Source organism: Apteryx mantelli, chromosome Z, assembly GCF_036417845.1.
Source record: "Apteryx mantelli isolate bAptMan1 chromosome Z, bAptMan1.hap1, whole genome shotgun sequence".
In the NCBI taxonomy this organism is placed as follows: domain Eukaryota; kingdom Metazoa; phylum Chordata; class Aves; order Apterygiformes; family Apterygidae; genus Apteryx; species Apteryx mantelli.
In genome coordinates, this window is record NC_090020.1 from 13,556,630 (window position 1) to 13,570,788 (window position 14,159).

At 41.7% G+C, this 14,159-nt stretch overlaps 1 protein-coding gene across 5 annotated transcripts in view; it reads left to right on the plus strand.

Moving 5' to 3' along the window:
* Nucleotides 1–14,159, plus strand: part of ZNF462 (zinc finger protein 462) — a 91,579-nt gene that overhangs the window by 76,341 nt on the left and 1,079 nt on the right. For 4 of the 5 annotated variants that reach the window (XR_010886828.1, XM_067315341.1, XM_067315344.1 and 1 more), the window contains 4 exons: nt 374–510; nt 6,164–6,387; nt 8,810–8,942; nt 13,586–13,700. Coding sequence is in view for 4 of the 5 variants with exons in the window: in XM_067315341.1 (XP_067171442.1) it covers nt 374–510; nt 6,164–6,387; nt 8,810–8,942; nt 13,586–13,700 (609 nt within the window). In the remaining variant the exon portion in view is untranslated. Of the gene's footprint in view, nt 1–373; nt 511–6,163; nt 6,388–8,809; nt 8,943–13,585; nt 13,701–14,159 lie in introns of those variants that run through there. The other variant, XM_067315345.1, reaches the window with a different exon arrangement.

Sequence of the window (14,159 nt, forward strand, 5' to 3'; positions counted from 1 at the left end):
CAACTTGATAAAAATTAAATCTTTGTCAGATAGAAAGTACACAGAATATTTCAGCCTGAAGACAGTTAACAAGCATGAAAGATGGGAATTCTTTTGCTATCTTAACTATAGCAATGTGACTATACAGCAACCCCTGCAAAAGAATATCTTGTCAGAATGCGTGTCAGTTACTTGAGGATACAAGCCTGCAAATACCTCTGCTCATGTGTTACTCATGTGAGTAGTCCTGCTGAAATGCCATGTGGCACGGTGAAGACAAGGCTGAGTGGTATCTGTACGATTTTACACGACACTTTCCTTATAGAGCTGTGACACTTCAGCGTTCCCTGCACACCTCTTCTGACTACTTCCATGTCTCCCTCCTGTTTCACAGATCTGCTTTTACTATGCATGTGGAAGCTGGGCACTCGGCAGTTCCTGAGGAAGGACCCAAAGACCTTCGCTGTCCTCTTTGCCTATACCACACCAAATACAAACGCAACATGATTGACCATATAGTACTGCACAGAGGTAACGATACCCCTATATTTGTCTGTATCTGATGCGGAGAAAGCTGAACAATGCCCTCTTTTTTCAGAGTGGTTCCATTAAGTTTTCTGTTCCCTGTTTATGAGTGCAAGTATGTTGAATAGGTCACCAGCCCTTGAATATCTTTTATTCTGTTTCTAAATGATGCATCTTACTTCTTTACTGTAAAATACAAAGTCAACCAGTGCTGAAACAAGGCAGATTTAAAATTGTTTTTAAGCTTTTCATCTAAAGAGGTTAACAGTCAACGAGCACCTGTTTAGCAAGAGTTACACTAATTTACAACTGTGACCTAGGCCAGGGTTATTTCCTACGTATGTCCTTGCTATGATAAAATCCTTGCTATTATAAACACTGTGGCACGGTATATCAGCTAATCCTAGAAGCCCCAAAATATCCCTTGATTACTTGCCTGAAATTTTTGTCTTCATTATCTGTCTTGCTGTTCTTAAGATCAAAACAAGAATTATCATGTTTTTGTTCTTCTTTAAGACTCCTTTTCTATCTCCACCCCTCCTTTCTTTTTTTAACCCAGCTAAGAGTGGGATTAGGGATTTTTATATTCTATTAACTGCAGACTTGCAAGCTCGGAAGAGACAGCTGTTTGGGCTCACTGGGCTGGGATTCCTGCCCATAGCTATCACACTTGATGCTTGTAGATGGTCTGTTGGCTGCCGAAATCCAAACCCATGTGTTGGGATGGCACTTTGCCTGCTTGCAGGTTGGGCAGGGTTTCGCAGTAGGGTATTGATGGTGAGCAAACACAAGTTTTGCATGCCATCTTTTTCCTGAAGAAGCTCCTGGTGTGACAAGCGTTATCATAATTTCTTGTAACATACCACTTTTCAGTGTTGGTTGCTTAAAGTCCTTGTACCAAAGCAGTGAGGTAGACGGAGTTCAAACAAGTGTCTGTCTGCTGGAAGGCCTGTTCTGAAGAAACATCTGGGGGAGAAAATGACCTGTCAGCGATTCAGAAAGTGCATAGCAAAGCTGCCTTATTTGGTTGTGTTTGTCAGATGCTTTTACTTTGGTGAGTGCTTGTCTTTGAAGGTGTCACAGTATTGGGTTTTGCCCAGCTTCAGTTCATGCTCCAAAATTAGCTCACTTTGGAGGAGAGAAGGGTTTGGTAGCCCCGTTCAGGGGACCCTGTGGTTTCGGGTGCTGACGGGGTGTGCTCTGGTTTGTGTCTCTGCCTGAGTTCCAGTGAGACAGCCAAACATATAAAATGTAGTTAGACAGAACAAGGGAGAACTTGCTGGGCTTAGGAAAATTTCCAGCAAAGGTTAACTTTATACTGGGAATGCCCAGTTGCTGTAATGGTGTAGCACTTCGTGAGCTCAAGCAGCTGTGCTGGCTTTACAGAGCTGTTTCTGACCAACTGCAAGGAGGTGGTTACCTCCTGGGTAAGTGGCACTGTGGATCTGTTCTTCTCTATAGCTGTTGCTTCAGTTGCACAAAGCAACCTAAACCCTTGTGCTGTTGAAAATAACTGATAGCAAGGGATGTGATTATACACCCACTAGAGTGTTGGGGGAAGTAAAACAGAGTAAAGAAGATTCAATGCAAGTGGGAATTCAGCTGGTAAAGATTCTCAGAGGCCCCTGAGAGAAGGACAAGGGTTTTCTCAGGCATGGAGCATGCAGCCATTAAAGAAAGGAGGGTCCTTCTTTAAAGTTCTTTCTGGTGCATATATCCAGATGAAAAACCTTGCTGTTGTATTTAATTGTGTGGCAACTGAAGCAGATAATTTTGACACAGTCTAATGTGCGCTGAAAGAGAGATTGAAGGCTGCTGAACATAGTCTGAGGTAGCCTTCCTTGTTTATAGCCATTGCATTGATAAAACAAGGACATAGTCCCATGCTGTGGTCCAAGAACATCTGTTTTCCAGGCAGACAGAGTGGTGCGGTGTGTAAAATCAGGAGTGAAGAATTTGACCCATTTTTTGGCCAACTTTCCTCCTGTGCAAAAAAACCAAAAAAACAGTTGCAGGTATATAAGTCTTACATTATAGCTTTCAAAATGGTAGCATCCTGAGTCCTTGATTAGGCAGCATGTGGTTGGAATGAAGAGTGTATTTGCCTCTTAGTGAGTAGCTACAGAAGTTGACTCGTACTGGGCTAAAGCATTATAGGGTAAAAGACTGAATGGCTTGTGAGAAAAAATTTAAGCAAGGAGTGTGTTTCCCATTAAGGGTGAAGGCCAAGCAGGATGGCTTCAAGAGCTTTCTTTCGTGTGTCACCTATTCTGCTCAATCAGTTCTTCATCAGTGTAAAAGCTGTTTAACTTGCCTTCTCCGCACACAAGGGGAGCACAAACTCAGCACCTTTTGATAGGCTGCAGCAAGGGTTTGATGCATTCAGAGGCTGCTGCGCAGGCAAGTGAAGAGAGAAGGTTTGGCTCTCAGGTTCCTCCTGGCCTTCTCAGCAGGTATGCCTGAGTTGCTCTTGGACCTTCCACAAAGGACACAGTGAACTCCTGCTCCTTGCCCAGTATAGATCATGGCCTTTCGTTTAGTCTGGACAGTGCAATTAAGTTTTATTATCTATTCCAATAGGTTTTCCCATCCCACATTTTGAAGTCGCTATTTTTCCAGCGCTGAATGCAACTTACCAAGATCAGTATTAGGTCTACTTCTTTAAAATCCTTGGGGAGGTTTTCTTTTTTCTTTTTACTCTTCTGTTTTACTCTCTTCTTGGTACAAATAACAATTTTGTTCTTTCATTTAAGAGAAGTAGCACGCGTTTCTCTGAAATAGTAACTTTCATGTAGAAGGGTCACATTTTCTACTTACTATACATCCTGAAAGGCTTCTTTATCACATATCTTGATCCCTGCATGTGGATGTTTCTGGCATTATCCCTTGCACACACAACTTGAATGATACATGAGGAACCCCTGTGCTCTGCTTGCTTTTGGCTACTGGAACATAAACACTCCAGTTCTATGACTGTAGCATGGAAGTACATTGATTACAGGCAAGAATACATACATGCAAACAACCGATATTACTGAATAATTGGTCTGTGCCTAGATAGCAGGACTGTTTTGTTTGTTCTTGGTTTGCATTTAAGGGAAGGAAATTACTTGTGTATGCTATGGTGTGTTGCTGAGTAAAGATATTTCCTTATAATTAAGGACTGATAGAGCCATGGGCTTTTTTATGCCTTGAGGAAAATATATGTGTCTGCTTTGAGTTACTGTACTGCAAATATCTAGTGCGTTAATAGCCTTTCCATTTAATCTCTGATCTGTATCAGAATTAGCCTGAATATTTCAGTCTAAACTAAGGTTTAGATTTCTTAAACAAAGATGTTGCTTTTTAGGTGGGCTTTTTTGTTCGTTTGTTTGTTTGTTTGGGGCTTTTTTTTTCTTACACCTCTTGCTACACTGCTCCACAATAAAAGACATCCTTTTATGAGGCACATACAGTAGTCTTTTGTTTAGATACTGCTGAACTTTGAAGTTTGCACATGGAGAAGGAAGCTAAAGCTTCCAGTTTGCACATAGAACTTAAGAGTTTACCGAAATTTTGTCAGTTGCCTGGATATGGTAAGTGTGTTCTAAATGAGTAGCTAAATATAGAGAGCTTTGTGGGTGCAAGTGGCGACCGGTAGAATGGCCAGAGAGTAGAGCATCACCTTGCAAAATGCGAGGTTCTGGATCCAAATCACCCTGCAAGTTCCAAATTCTTTGCCTGAAGGAAGCTCACAGAGGTGAATACGTTCATGTAAAAGTTTTAAAATATTATCTCATGAAAGTGAAATCTTTCAGGCTAAATTCCTGTTTATGTTTATCTTGCTTTTTTCATGTTATTGTGCTGCCTTTGATTTGGGGCGGGGGGGGGTGATTGTCTGTGAGATAATAGGTTTTGCTGGTATGAAATAGGAAATGCTACTTTACTCCAGAGTGGCAGATAAAACCTTTTATACTGTCCTGTATTTAGTGTTTCTTTTTTTTTTTAATCTGTGCCATGTGCTAGAGAAAAAATGAATTTTCAAGTGTTTTAATTAGTCAGTGCTTCTCTTTTTGAAAACTTCATTTGGCTTTTTTCACTTTTTGAAAACAAGTTGCCTTACTTCAGTGAGTCCAAAGACACACAGCTGTAAAAAGCTTCTAAAAAAGTCTTCTTCTGACCCTAGAATCACAGCTTTAAATTCTGTTATCTCTTAGACCCTATTTCTCCACCCACCCACCCCCGCCCCAAATGGCCACAGCTTGGCATTTTTATAGCTAGAGAAGCTGTTGCTGGTGTAGAAAAGAATCTCAAGTTCTCAGAGTTTTTGTCAGGCATAGCTTTGGGGAAAATTTCCACTTTTGAAGCCTCCAGAGAAGAAGTTATGTGGTAGGATAACTTTTATGTTCATGGAGAAGCTGAAGAGGATGGAGTATTTAGATGGGCTGTGAAAAAATCTCCTGAGCAGTGGTGAGATGTGGATTGGTCAAAGGTGAATGAATTGTTATAGTTTTTACCACCTTACAGAAACCATAAGGGAGTTTGCATTTCTGTAACTGTCTTTGGATGTGATGTTACTCTCCTCGCTGAAGAAAGGGACCCATTGGCTCAGATCCATACCTTGCGTGGACTGTCGTGTCTCACAGAGTCCCTTACCTTTCATGTCTGCCATCTGAGATTCAGGCCTGGTTTTTTTGTTCGTTTGTTTTAATACGTTGTTAGTGATGACCTGCATGAGGAAGATCAAACTCCTCCTTTAATCTGCGATCCATAGGGAATAACGGTACTAAATTTCAGTGTTCCAGTTCAAAAGGCCAGCTGAGTAACAAAAGCCCATAATGAGGGCCTTCTGGTGACCCTTGGCTGAAAGGTCAAATTTGGGATTTCCCTTGTGCGCACAGCTTGGAGAACCACAGTGGACAAGTGTTAAACACGTCGGGATTCTGGCTCTGTTGAAAGACTGAAATTAATTGCCACTCTCTTAAATGTGTGTGTTTTGCATGAGAAGTGGAGAGTTTAAAAAACTCAGTGAGAGCATTTTCAGTACATGCTTGTAGCTGTAATCTGAACTGCCATGTGTGTAGATTTTGAACCAGAGCTGTTTAAAAGCAGAGGGTGGATTGGGAGTTTCTGCCCCTGGCTGAACTGCACAGCCACTTCAGAAGAAGGTGCTGCCCTACACACCCTAGCAAACAGCTTCTGATGGGGTGGTGAGGATAGCAGCCATGATTTTTAGAGAACTGGGAGGGTGATGCATTGGGAATCACGCTACAGATTCCCAGTTTATTACATTTCTAGCAGCCGTTACTGGCTGCTGTCAAGTATTGAACCAGAATGGACTGCTGATCTGGCTGATTTATAGCTGTTTTTGTGTTCCCAGGCTCTGCTACTCTGACTCACAGATGGAGTCTAATTTGCCCCAAAACCTCCATTTCCCATCCTCTTCACCCAGTGAGCAGTTACATTTGTGAGGACACCTGCATGGGTAGCCTTGGAGGATTAACCCTATCTTTGCAGGAAGAGAAGTTGTTCATTTCGGTCCAGTTTAGCTCCTCAGTAGAAGGATTGCATGACCATATGGCAGATCTTGTTCATTGTGTGGGTGGTGGTTTCCAGACTGTCGACACATTACCTGATATTTTGTAAAATTTGTTAAACAAATGTTGTCCTCTGCCCACAGAAGAGCGAGTCGTTCCCATCGAAGTCTGTCGTTCCAAACTGTCAAAGTACTTGCAGGGAGTTGTTTTCCGCTGTGATAAGTGTACCTTTACCTGCTCCAGTGATGAGAGCTTGCAGCAGCACATAGAAAAGCACAATGAACTGAAACCTTACAAATGCCAACTCTGCTACTATGAGACCAAACACACAGAAGAGCTGGATGCTCACCTTCGAGATGAGCACAAGGTAACATCCTAATAGGTTTAATTTGTAACAATCTACTCCTTGCAATTGCCATATTTAGTTTTTTAATGTCCATGTCAATTCTGATTAGCCAACCTGCCTTTTTTTTTATTTCCCATAAAACTTGGAAACAGCTCACTCCCATGCTGGGCTTCCCTTTCTGTAAAGCATGTATTCTTTAAAATAAAAATAAAAATCAAGATTAAGGGTTTATAGAGCTGTTCAGAGTGACCAGAATTGGCTGATTGTTGACTGCAGAGTATGATTATCTGGAAAAGGCACTTGTGTATGCTAAGTTTATTTAAAGAAAAGAAAAAAAGAAAAGGAGTTGTGAAACAACATTAAGGCTGTGTTATTCGGCCTCTCTAAAAGCCAGGAGATTCCAAACTTAAGATTGCTCTGGCAACTTCAGCAACATGACATGCCATGCATATTTTAATAACAAAGAGGGCAATACATCCCCGTTTACATTTAATGAGGGAAAGATAAACAGCAAGTATAACCAGGTCCTAAGTTAAGGCTGCTTTAGTGTTTGTGTGGAGTCCCTGAGTACAGACTTGATCCAGTCTTGGGGAACTCATTAGAAGGCTTTCCACAGACTTCTGTTAACTCTGATTTTTTGTAGTTGTGTTGCTGTGAGAGAAACTTGAGTTCTAGAACTGAAATATGTTTTTGCAGTATTTATCAGAATTCTTTCTTGTTGCAGTTCCTGGGGAGGTAGCTATTTGACTTCACATATTGGAGCTGAGCTGCCCCAGTCCTCACTAAAAACTCACCCAACTTTGTTGTTTGAATGACAATTTTCCTACAACCAAATGTATATTGACAAAATTAGCATCAAAAGTCCCAACAAAACTTTTCACACTTAAAAAATATTTGACTACCTGTAAAAACAAGCTCTGTAAACTTACACTGGCCTCTTATGCTTATCTGCCCTCTTTATTACTCCTTGAGAATCTTTCTACACTTTGCATAGTACCCGAGATGTTCCACATCTCCCAGTCACCACAGCAAGGGCCCTGGGATATCAGAGATGCAGCATTTCTCATTCTTTGGCTTAGTGCATCAGGCTGGGAAGATTGTTTCCTTACCTGCCTCTCCTTTCCGATTCTGACCTGCAATGATGATGCCAATAGTTGAAGTCTTCCCCATCTCTCTTTGGTAATTTTTAAATGTTATCATTCTAATTTTTGGCCAGGCCCTAGGCTTAGACACACAATTGATGTATTGCACCTTAGTGAGCTCCTGTGCATGAGCAGAGCAGTAAGTGCCTTGCACATGGTCATATTTGCTTACATCTCAGTAGATAACTTGTTAAGTCAGAGGACCTCAGCACAGCTCTCTGCATGGAGTAGTTCAAGGAACCTGATACCTGCACACTGCTGAATTTAGGGTAGTACAGGATTTGGAGGTACACTACTGTCTTAAGTCACACATTCCTTAGATTCATTCACATTCCTTTTCCTGCAGAGGGATAAAACACAATCAGTGGGGTTGATATTTCATTCAGCATCTTGCAGGAGTTGTTGTACTGCACTCATTCCTTCCTCTCCATCCTCTCTGTCTCTGTGGCTCAGTGCCTTGTGCTGCTGGAGGGCTGACTTTTTTGCATGAAAGATGAATCCAAAATCCTGCCCAGCAGTGATCAATGAGCTTAGAGAGTGCTTGTCATCCAACAAGTATTAGCCCTAGTGTCCTGGTCATGCTCCACACTCTCCACCTCTACTGTAAATCTGGGCTGCTCCTCTGCTGTTTCTGCTGGATATAGTGATGTTCCTGACTTACCGGTCTTAAGCTGCTGTTTTCATACTGTTGCTGTGAGCTGTTAAAAAGCTGGTGCATTTCACCCAAGGGTTAGCTGAATTTGACTGCTGGGTGAAGTGTTCCCATTATAGTCTGTATATCAGTTTGCAAAGCACTTTGCAGCCCTTCATAATGAAAATTAATCTGTTATTAATGAGTGAAAGTGTATGCGGCGCACAGCAGACATGTGCTTAGTAGAGGACCTATCCTTTCATGCATGAAGCTGAATGAACCAGTCACAAAGGATTTTCCTTAAGTGGTGGTGTGCAATAGCAATGTTTGATCACAGTGGTTTAACGCTACCATGAAAGGGTAGGACTTATGGTGCGTAGCTTTTCTTGGACTTTTTAGTTTTAATACTTCAAAAAGAGGAAGAAATGAGGGGGATTTATTGAATGGCTTTCAGTTTTGAAAAGCAAGATTGATAAATTCAGTATAAAAAGGGAAAGAAGAATCATTGTAATTGAAAAGAAAGAAGTATTAATTTGATTGGGTGCCTGCATGTCACCTGTAGTTATAGAAGGAGGTTTGGGGGCATACTGGATTTCATTTTGCATATAAGGTAGTTTTTCTGAGTAGCTGATGATGGTGCTAATTGCTGACAAAACTGTTCCTTTCAAAGGTGAGTCGTAATTTTGAGCTGGTTGGACGGGTTAACTTGGATCAGTTGGAACAAATGAAGGGGAAAACAGAAAGCTCCAGCAGTGATGAGGAAGAAAAAGAAGAAGAGTTAAGTCCCAAGACTGAAGAGAGAGGTCAGTCCCTCTTTTTTTTTTTTTTTTTTTTTTTAATGGACTGCAACATGCCCCACCAGTCCCACCAAGCAAGGTCAGCTGTTGACTCTACAGCACATTCCTGTAGAGTCATGCAGCATGCCAGCAGGAGCAGAATGGGGTTTTTGTCAAGACACTGTTCCTGGGGGAATCTCTTGTTTCTAATCCTTACTACAAGTTTTCTGTCTGTTAAGAAAATACATACTATGAGAAAATGCAGATAGCATCTGTGACTTATCTGTCCATGCCGATAACATCTATAAGGGCTTGGAAAACTACGTAAGTGGAGTATTTCAGTGGTTTGTCAGATTTTCTGTGTTGGTAACCCTTTTCAGCTTCTTGCTTGACATTATTCAAGCAAGGATGAAGGGTCGTGGCCAAACTTATTTTTGGACTGTTACTATTAACTATGTGCTCAGCATTCCTTCCTTCTCAGTGAGTGTCAGTCCTGTTGCAGTCTCTGTAGTTGGCAACTCTGGAGCCAGGGTAGATCCATGCCCCACATTCAGATCACTGCTCAGTTGTGTATTTAAGTATGTGCCTAAGTTTATGTCTATGACTAATCCCCCTGACTTCAGCAAGGCTAGGCCACAAGCTTGCTAATGCTTATGGTTCAGTCAAAGTTGGCTGAGTAGGGGAAAAAAAAGTCCTCTAAATCAGACCAAGGGTTTGTCCTGTGTGCCTGTTCCATTCCCCCCTATATTAAAAACATTTTATTGCAAGCTTCTGGTCTCAATTGCGTGTTGTCACAGCCTACTCTGATGCACCAGTCCAGCTCAGTATGTTCGCTACTCTTGAGACTCGTGATGCCTGATTGTCAGATTGGAAGGGTCACCCACCCTCCTGGTGCTGACAACTGCAGTTCGCCAAGTTTCTATGTACTGAACTAAAGGCACGCTGTCATGTTTGCCTTTTTCCTCCTAAAGTTTCAACTTTCAATGGAAGACTCCTTTCAAACTCACTCAGGAGTTGTTCACAAAAGAAAATATGTCTTCCTGAAGCTTTTCAGACTTTGGAAAATTTAGATTTCTAGATTCAGAGGTAGCTTACAGAACAGGAGGGGCTTAGATGATGCCTCTTACCTTACTAACACAATCCAGTGTCTTGGCTTTTGTTTAGTGTCCCTACAGCATAAATTCTGCTTGTGCTTGTCACTAGCACGTCACTTCAAGTGCAATTGGTGACAGCTTTTATTTAAATGAGAAAGAAAGAGCGTTGGATGGGAAACCATTTATGTTTTAATGAAAAATATCCTTCATGAGATCTTAGTTAGCAGCATTAGAGAAATTGGAGAAGGAGCTAAAGGGAGGTTGGTTCCATATGCATGTCAAAGCTTGATGTTATTACCTCCACACTCTCTTGTGCTCAGGTCTGCTCAGGGAGAAATTTGACCCTCAGGGCTTTAGGGCTGGAAGAACAGCTCTGTACCATCCCTAAAGGACCAGCTCCCCTTAGTTGCAGCTGTAGCAGGCTGATTAATGTTTGTGTAGACCCACAGCTTGCAAGGGGTGCAGAGTCATGCTTGTCCTTGTGAGGATTACTTTAGCGTTAGATACCAGCACAGGTGCTGAAATGACTCTGGAAAATGTGGCATCCAGAGCAAGAGGAAGAAGGTGCTATCAGCTGAGCCTTTCAAATTGCTACAAATGCACCATGGGGAGAGGGGGGAACCCAAGATGAAGTTCATCATTTAAGTTGGATTTAAGATGTTTGATATCTTGACCTTTATTATGAAAATGTAAAAATATCACGGCAGATTTAAATCTGCAGCCTAGAAGGTGGTAACAGATACAAGGGATAGTGTTTTACAATTTTATTTCTACTGGGTACTCTTTTAACTTGTATCTGTGTTTTTCTTACCTGTGACTACTTCAAAAGTGATCTGTTTGATGTGTTCAGAGGACCCATGTAAAAAAATCATGAATATTTCCCCCCTTGTTTTCCAGCTGTTTTCCTGGCTGCCCCTTAGGAGTGACTTTGTCTGACCATTGCTAATTTTTCTCCTTTTAATCTAAATATTAGTTGTATTTTGTACTAGAATAGTTAGAAAATACAGAAGGTATTTATGCCTTCTATGAAAAACTGTATTTAGAAAACATCCAAGTTGTATTGCCTTTATTTTTCTTGCCAAGTTGTGGATTACCACTGTGAGGTGCAAGATGCAAGGTAAATTTTCTAAAAATGTTCCAGTGAGACAGGAGCTGAATGCATGGCTGGATGCAAAGTCATGCGCTGACATCATCTTCTCCCATTGGATGTTCAAAAGCCACTTTTAATGCAGAAACAGTTCACCCTGTTAGTAGAGGACCACACCCATGCTGTTAAATATTGCCCGTCACAGTGGCTAGTGCTGTCACAGCTTTCAAACCACATCAAACTATATAATCTCCGATACCACTTGGGTGCTTTTGACAATTTTAGCCTTTGTGGTGTTAGCAGGAAGTAGGATTTGCTGAGAGTGCCTCTGTGTGCTCCACGTATCTGGAAGCAAACACCGGCTGAGCCCTCTGAAGTCTGTGATTTTGGCAGAGCCAGGTTTTCTTCCCTTGAGTTGAACCGCTAGATTCACCGGTTTGACTTCAGGCTGGTGTTTGCAGTCCTGAAGGCACAAAGAAGACCCTGTTGCTTCTCCAAAGGGGCTGTTGGGACGCTCTACCAAAGAACGGTTATTCATCATCCGGGCAGGCAGAGCTGGGCATGTCCTCTCAGCAGAGCTGAACTGATGTGTCAGGTGGGAAGGCAGAGGAGTCGTCAGTTGTTGGTAAAGGAGAGCAGAAAAAATATGGACACAGGAGGAAGAAGATGAGGGGGAAAAAAAGAGGTTGACTGGAATGCTCCGTGAAAAGAGCAGCTGCCCTTGCTAAGCAGTGCATCCCAAAGGGGCTGTCTCTGCTGACCTTTGTATCTTGTTCTTACCAGAAACCTGAATTGAGAGGTATTTTTCCGCAGTAGACAAAAATAAATGATTGTGTATGTGATGCAGGAAAAACAAAGAGAGATCAGGTGTCTGTGCAGACAACAAGGAAGAGCATGTCCTGATACACTCTTCCAGGAGAGCAGTCCAAATTCACACACCTAGAAATGAAACTGGTCAGGAAACAGTGAAGAATATAGTGTATTCTGAAGCGATGGTGTATTTACTAGGGTTGCACATGTTAATGGGAATTGCAAGTATAAAGCTGCCCTATTCATTTGAGGAAAGCAGCCTCTATTGTGCACATCTCTTCTCTGCAGAGGCCCAGAATAAATTTCCTATTGTGTGCTCTATGGTAGGTATCTTCCTACACAGAAGAGCAACTGTTGTCTCCAAAACCTTTATCCTTCCTAGGTATTTGTTCCTTTACCATGACTAGACTAAGTGTTGCAGAGGTATTTTTAAATTTGTACTACGCATATAGTATTAAAATCTGGATATAAACTGAAGTAGGGGCATTGACTTACTTTCTTCTGTTCCTGTTGGTACAGCAACTTGCTTTGTGATGTTTAACCACATAATAAATCACTGACACTAGGAAATATGAATTGAGGTTTTTTTCTTCTAGAAGGAAGAGAGAAAAAATGGTGTAAAGCATCTTGAACTTTATTAAAGGCTAAATAGTGACAAGTGTGTTGCAAAAATACCTTTACAAAACTTACATAGGGATAGTAGCAAGTGTCTGCGCAGTTTTAATTTCATAGGCTGGTTTTGAACAAAGTAAATTTGAGAGTGAAGAAACCAAGTGAGCAGAGATCAGAACTGAAATGAAGCAAAATCTCTTTTCTTTTATTATGTAGTTTGGGAGGAGTCGGAAAGACATTCTGTTGATTTCTTGCTTAAGATAATCCCTGGTAAGGAATTAATGCTGTGAGCAGATGGTGCTGTCTCATTTCCAGCAAAAAGAATCAAGTGAGATAGTCCATGCAATTATTTTTAATGGCTTGTGTGGTGATCTTCTTAATTTGTGAGAAAATGTTTCATCTTTTGTTAAAGCTGGCTCTGTTCACATGGGGCTTGGCTTTCAGAAATACTGCTCCCTCAGCTGCCAGTGACTTCACTTCTATTACTAGGTGCTTGACACTTCTGCAAATGAGGCCCCAAGCATTTTGTATAAAAGATTAGGATGGGTTGAAACACCTTTGCAGTTAAGATACAGGACTTTCAGAGGTATTCTCCAGCTCATGAGAATTCATGATGAAGGAATGTCTATTTCTTATGAGGATCACATGTTCAATATACCAAGTCTCTGTTTCCTAAAATTTGCACTACCAATTCAAAAATTATACACTGGCTCAAGTGGGATTTTGGGTTTGCTTTGAAGCACTTAACTCAGTGTTGGTTTTGAATTAGAACTCCACAGTCTCTTCATTTGTTCAAATACAAGGATGGGGAGCAATAACTCTGTTAACACTTTTTTGTGGAGATGTTTCAAGAGTTAGGATGGGACTTGTGACCTGCATTGTCACTTGGCTTTGTGGAGGGGGGTGTGCGTTTTCACTGATGCCTACAGTATTTGATGAAGATCTCCTTTTGTTTCTCAGGAATATTCTTTTTTCTCTTTGGGGGCAGGAGAGGGGATCAGAGTAGGATCACAGTGCTCCCTTCCTCCCCTGGCACTTGTGCATTTACAGTCTGTGTCCTTTCTCAGATCCCATGATGTTCCCTGACAGCGGCGCTCTGGAGAAGCGCTTCCCGTGCGAGTTCTGCGGCCGGTCATTCACAGAGGGCTCTGAGTGGGAGCGACACGTGCTGAGACACGGCATGTAAGTTGGTTTAGTCTCCTTTACCGAACAGCCAAAAGTAACAATAGATCTTTATACATTCCCCCACCTGTTCCTCTCCTCCCAAAGAAAGCCCTGTGATGAAGGCAAACGCAGGTATATGACAAGCAGGAATACAGTTATCAGATGTCTTTGCACAAAGAGAGGTTCTTGTCCATTCTGTTTATCCCAGCCACCCTGGTGACTGTAGAGTTCAGATTTCAGGTGATTCTCTCCATATGTCCACATACCTTTCCAGTTTCAGTTCTGAATCAGATCTCAAAGGGAAAGAAACTTTTTTCAATGGACAGACGGGGTTTAACTGTGATCCTAAAACTTAATCCTTGTCTCAAGATGAATACCACTTTGGCCCATGGTTAACTTTACTTGAGTCTACTGTTGATTTTGCTTGCCAGTGGAGCAGCATGAAAAATGGCAGAAAACTAAGGAACGTTCCAAGAA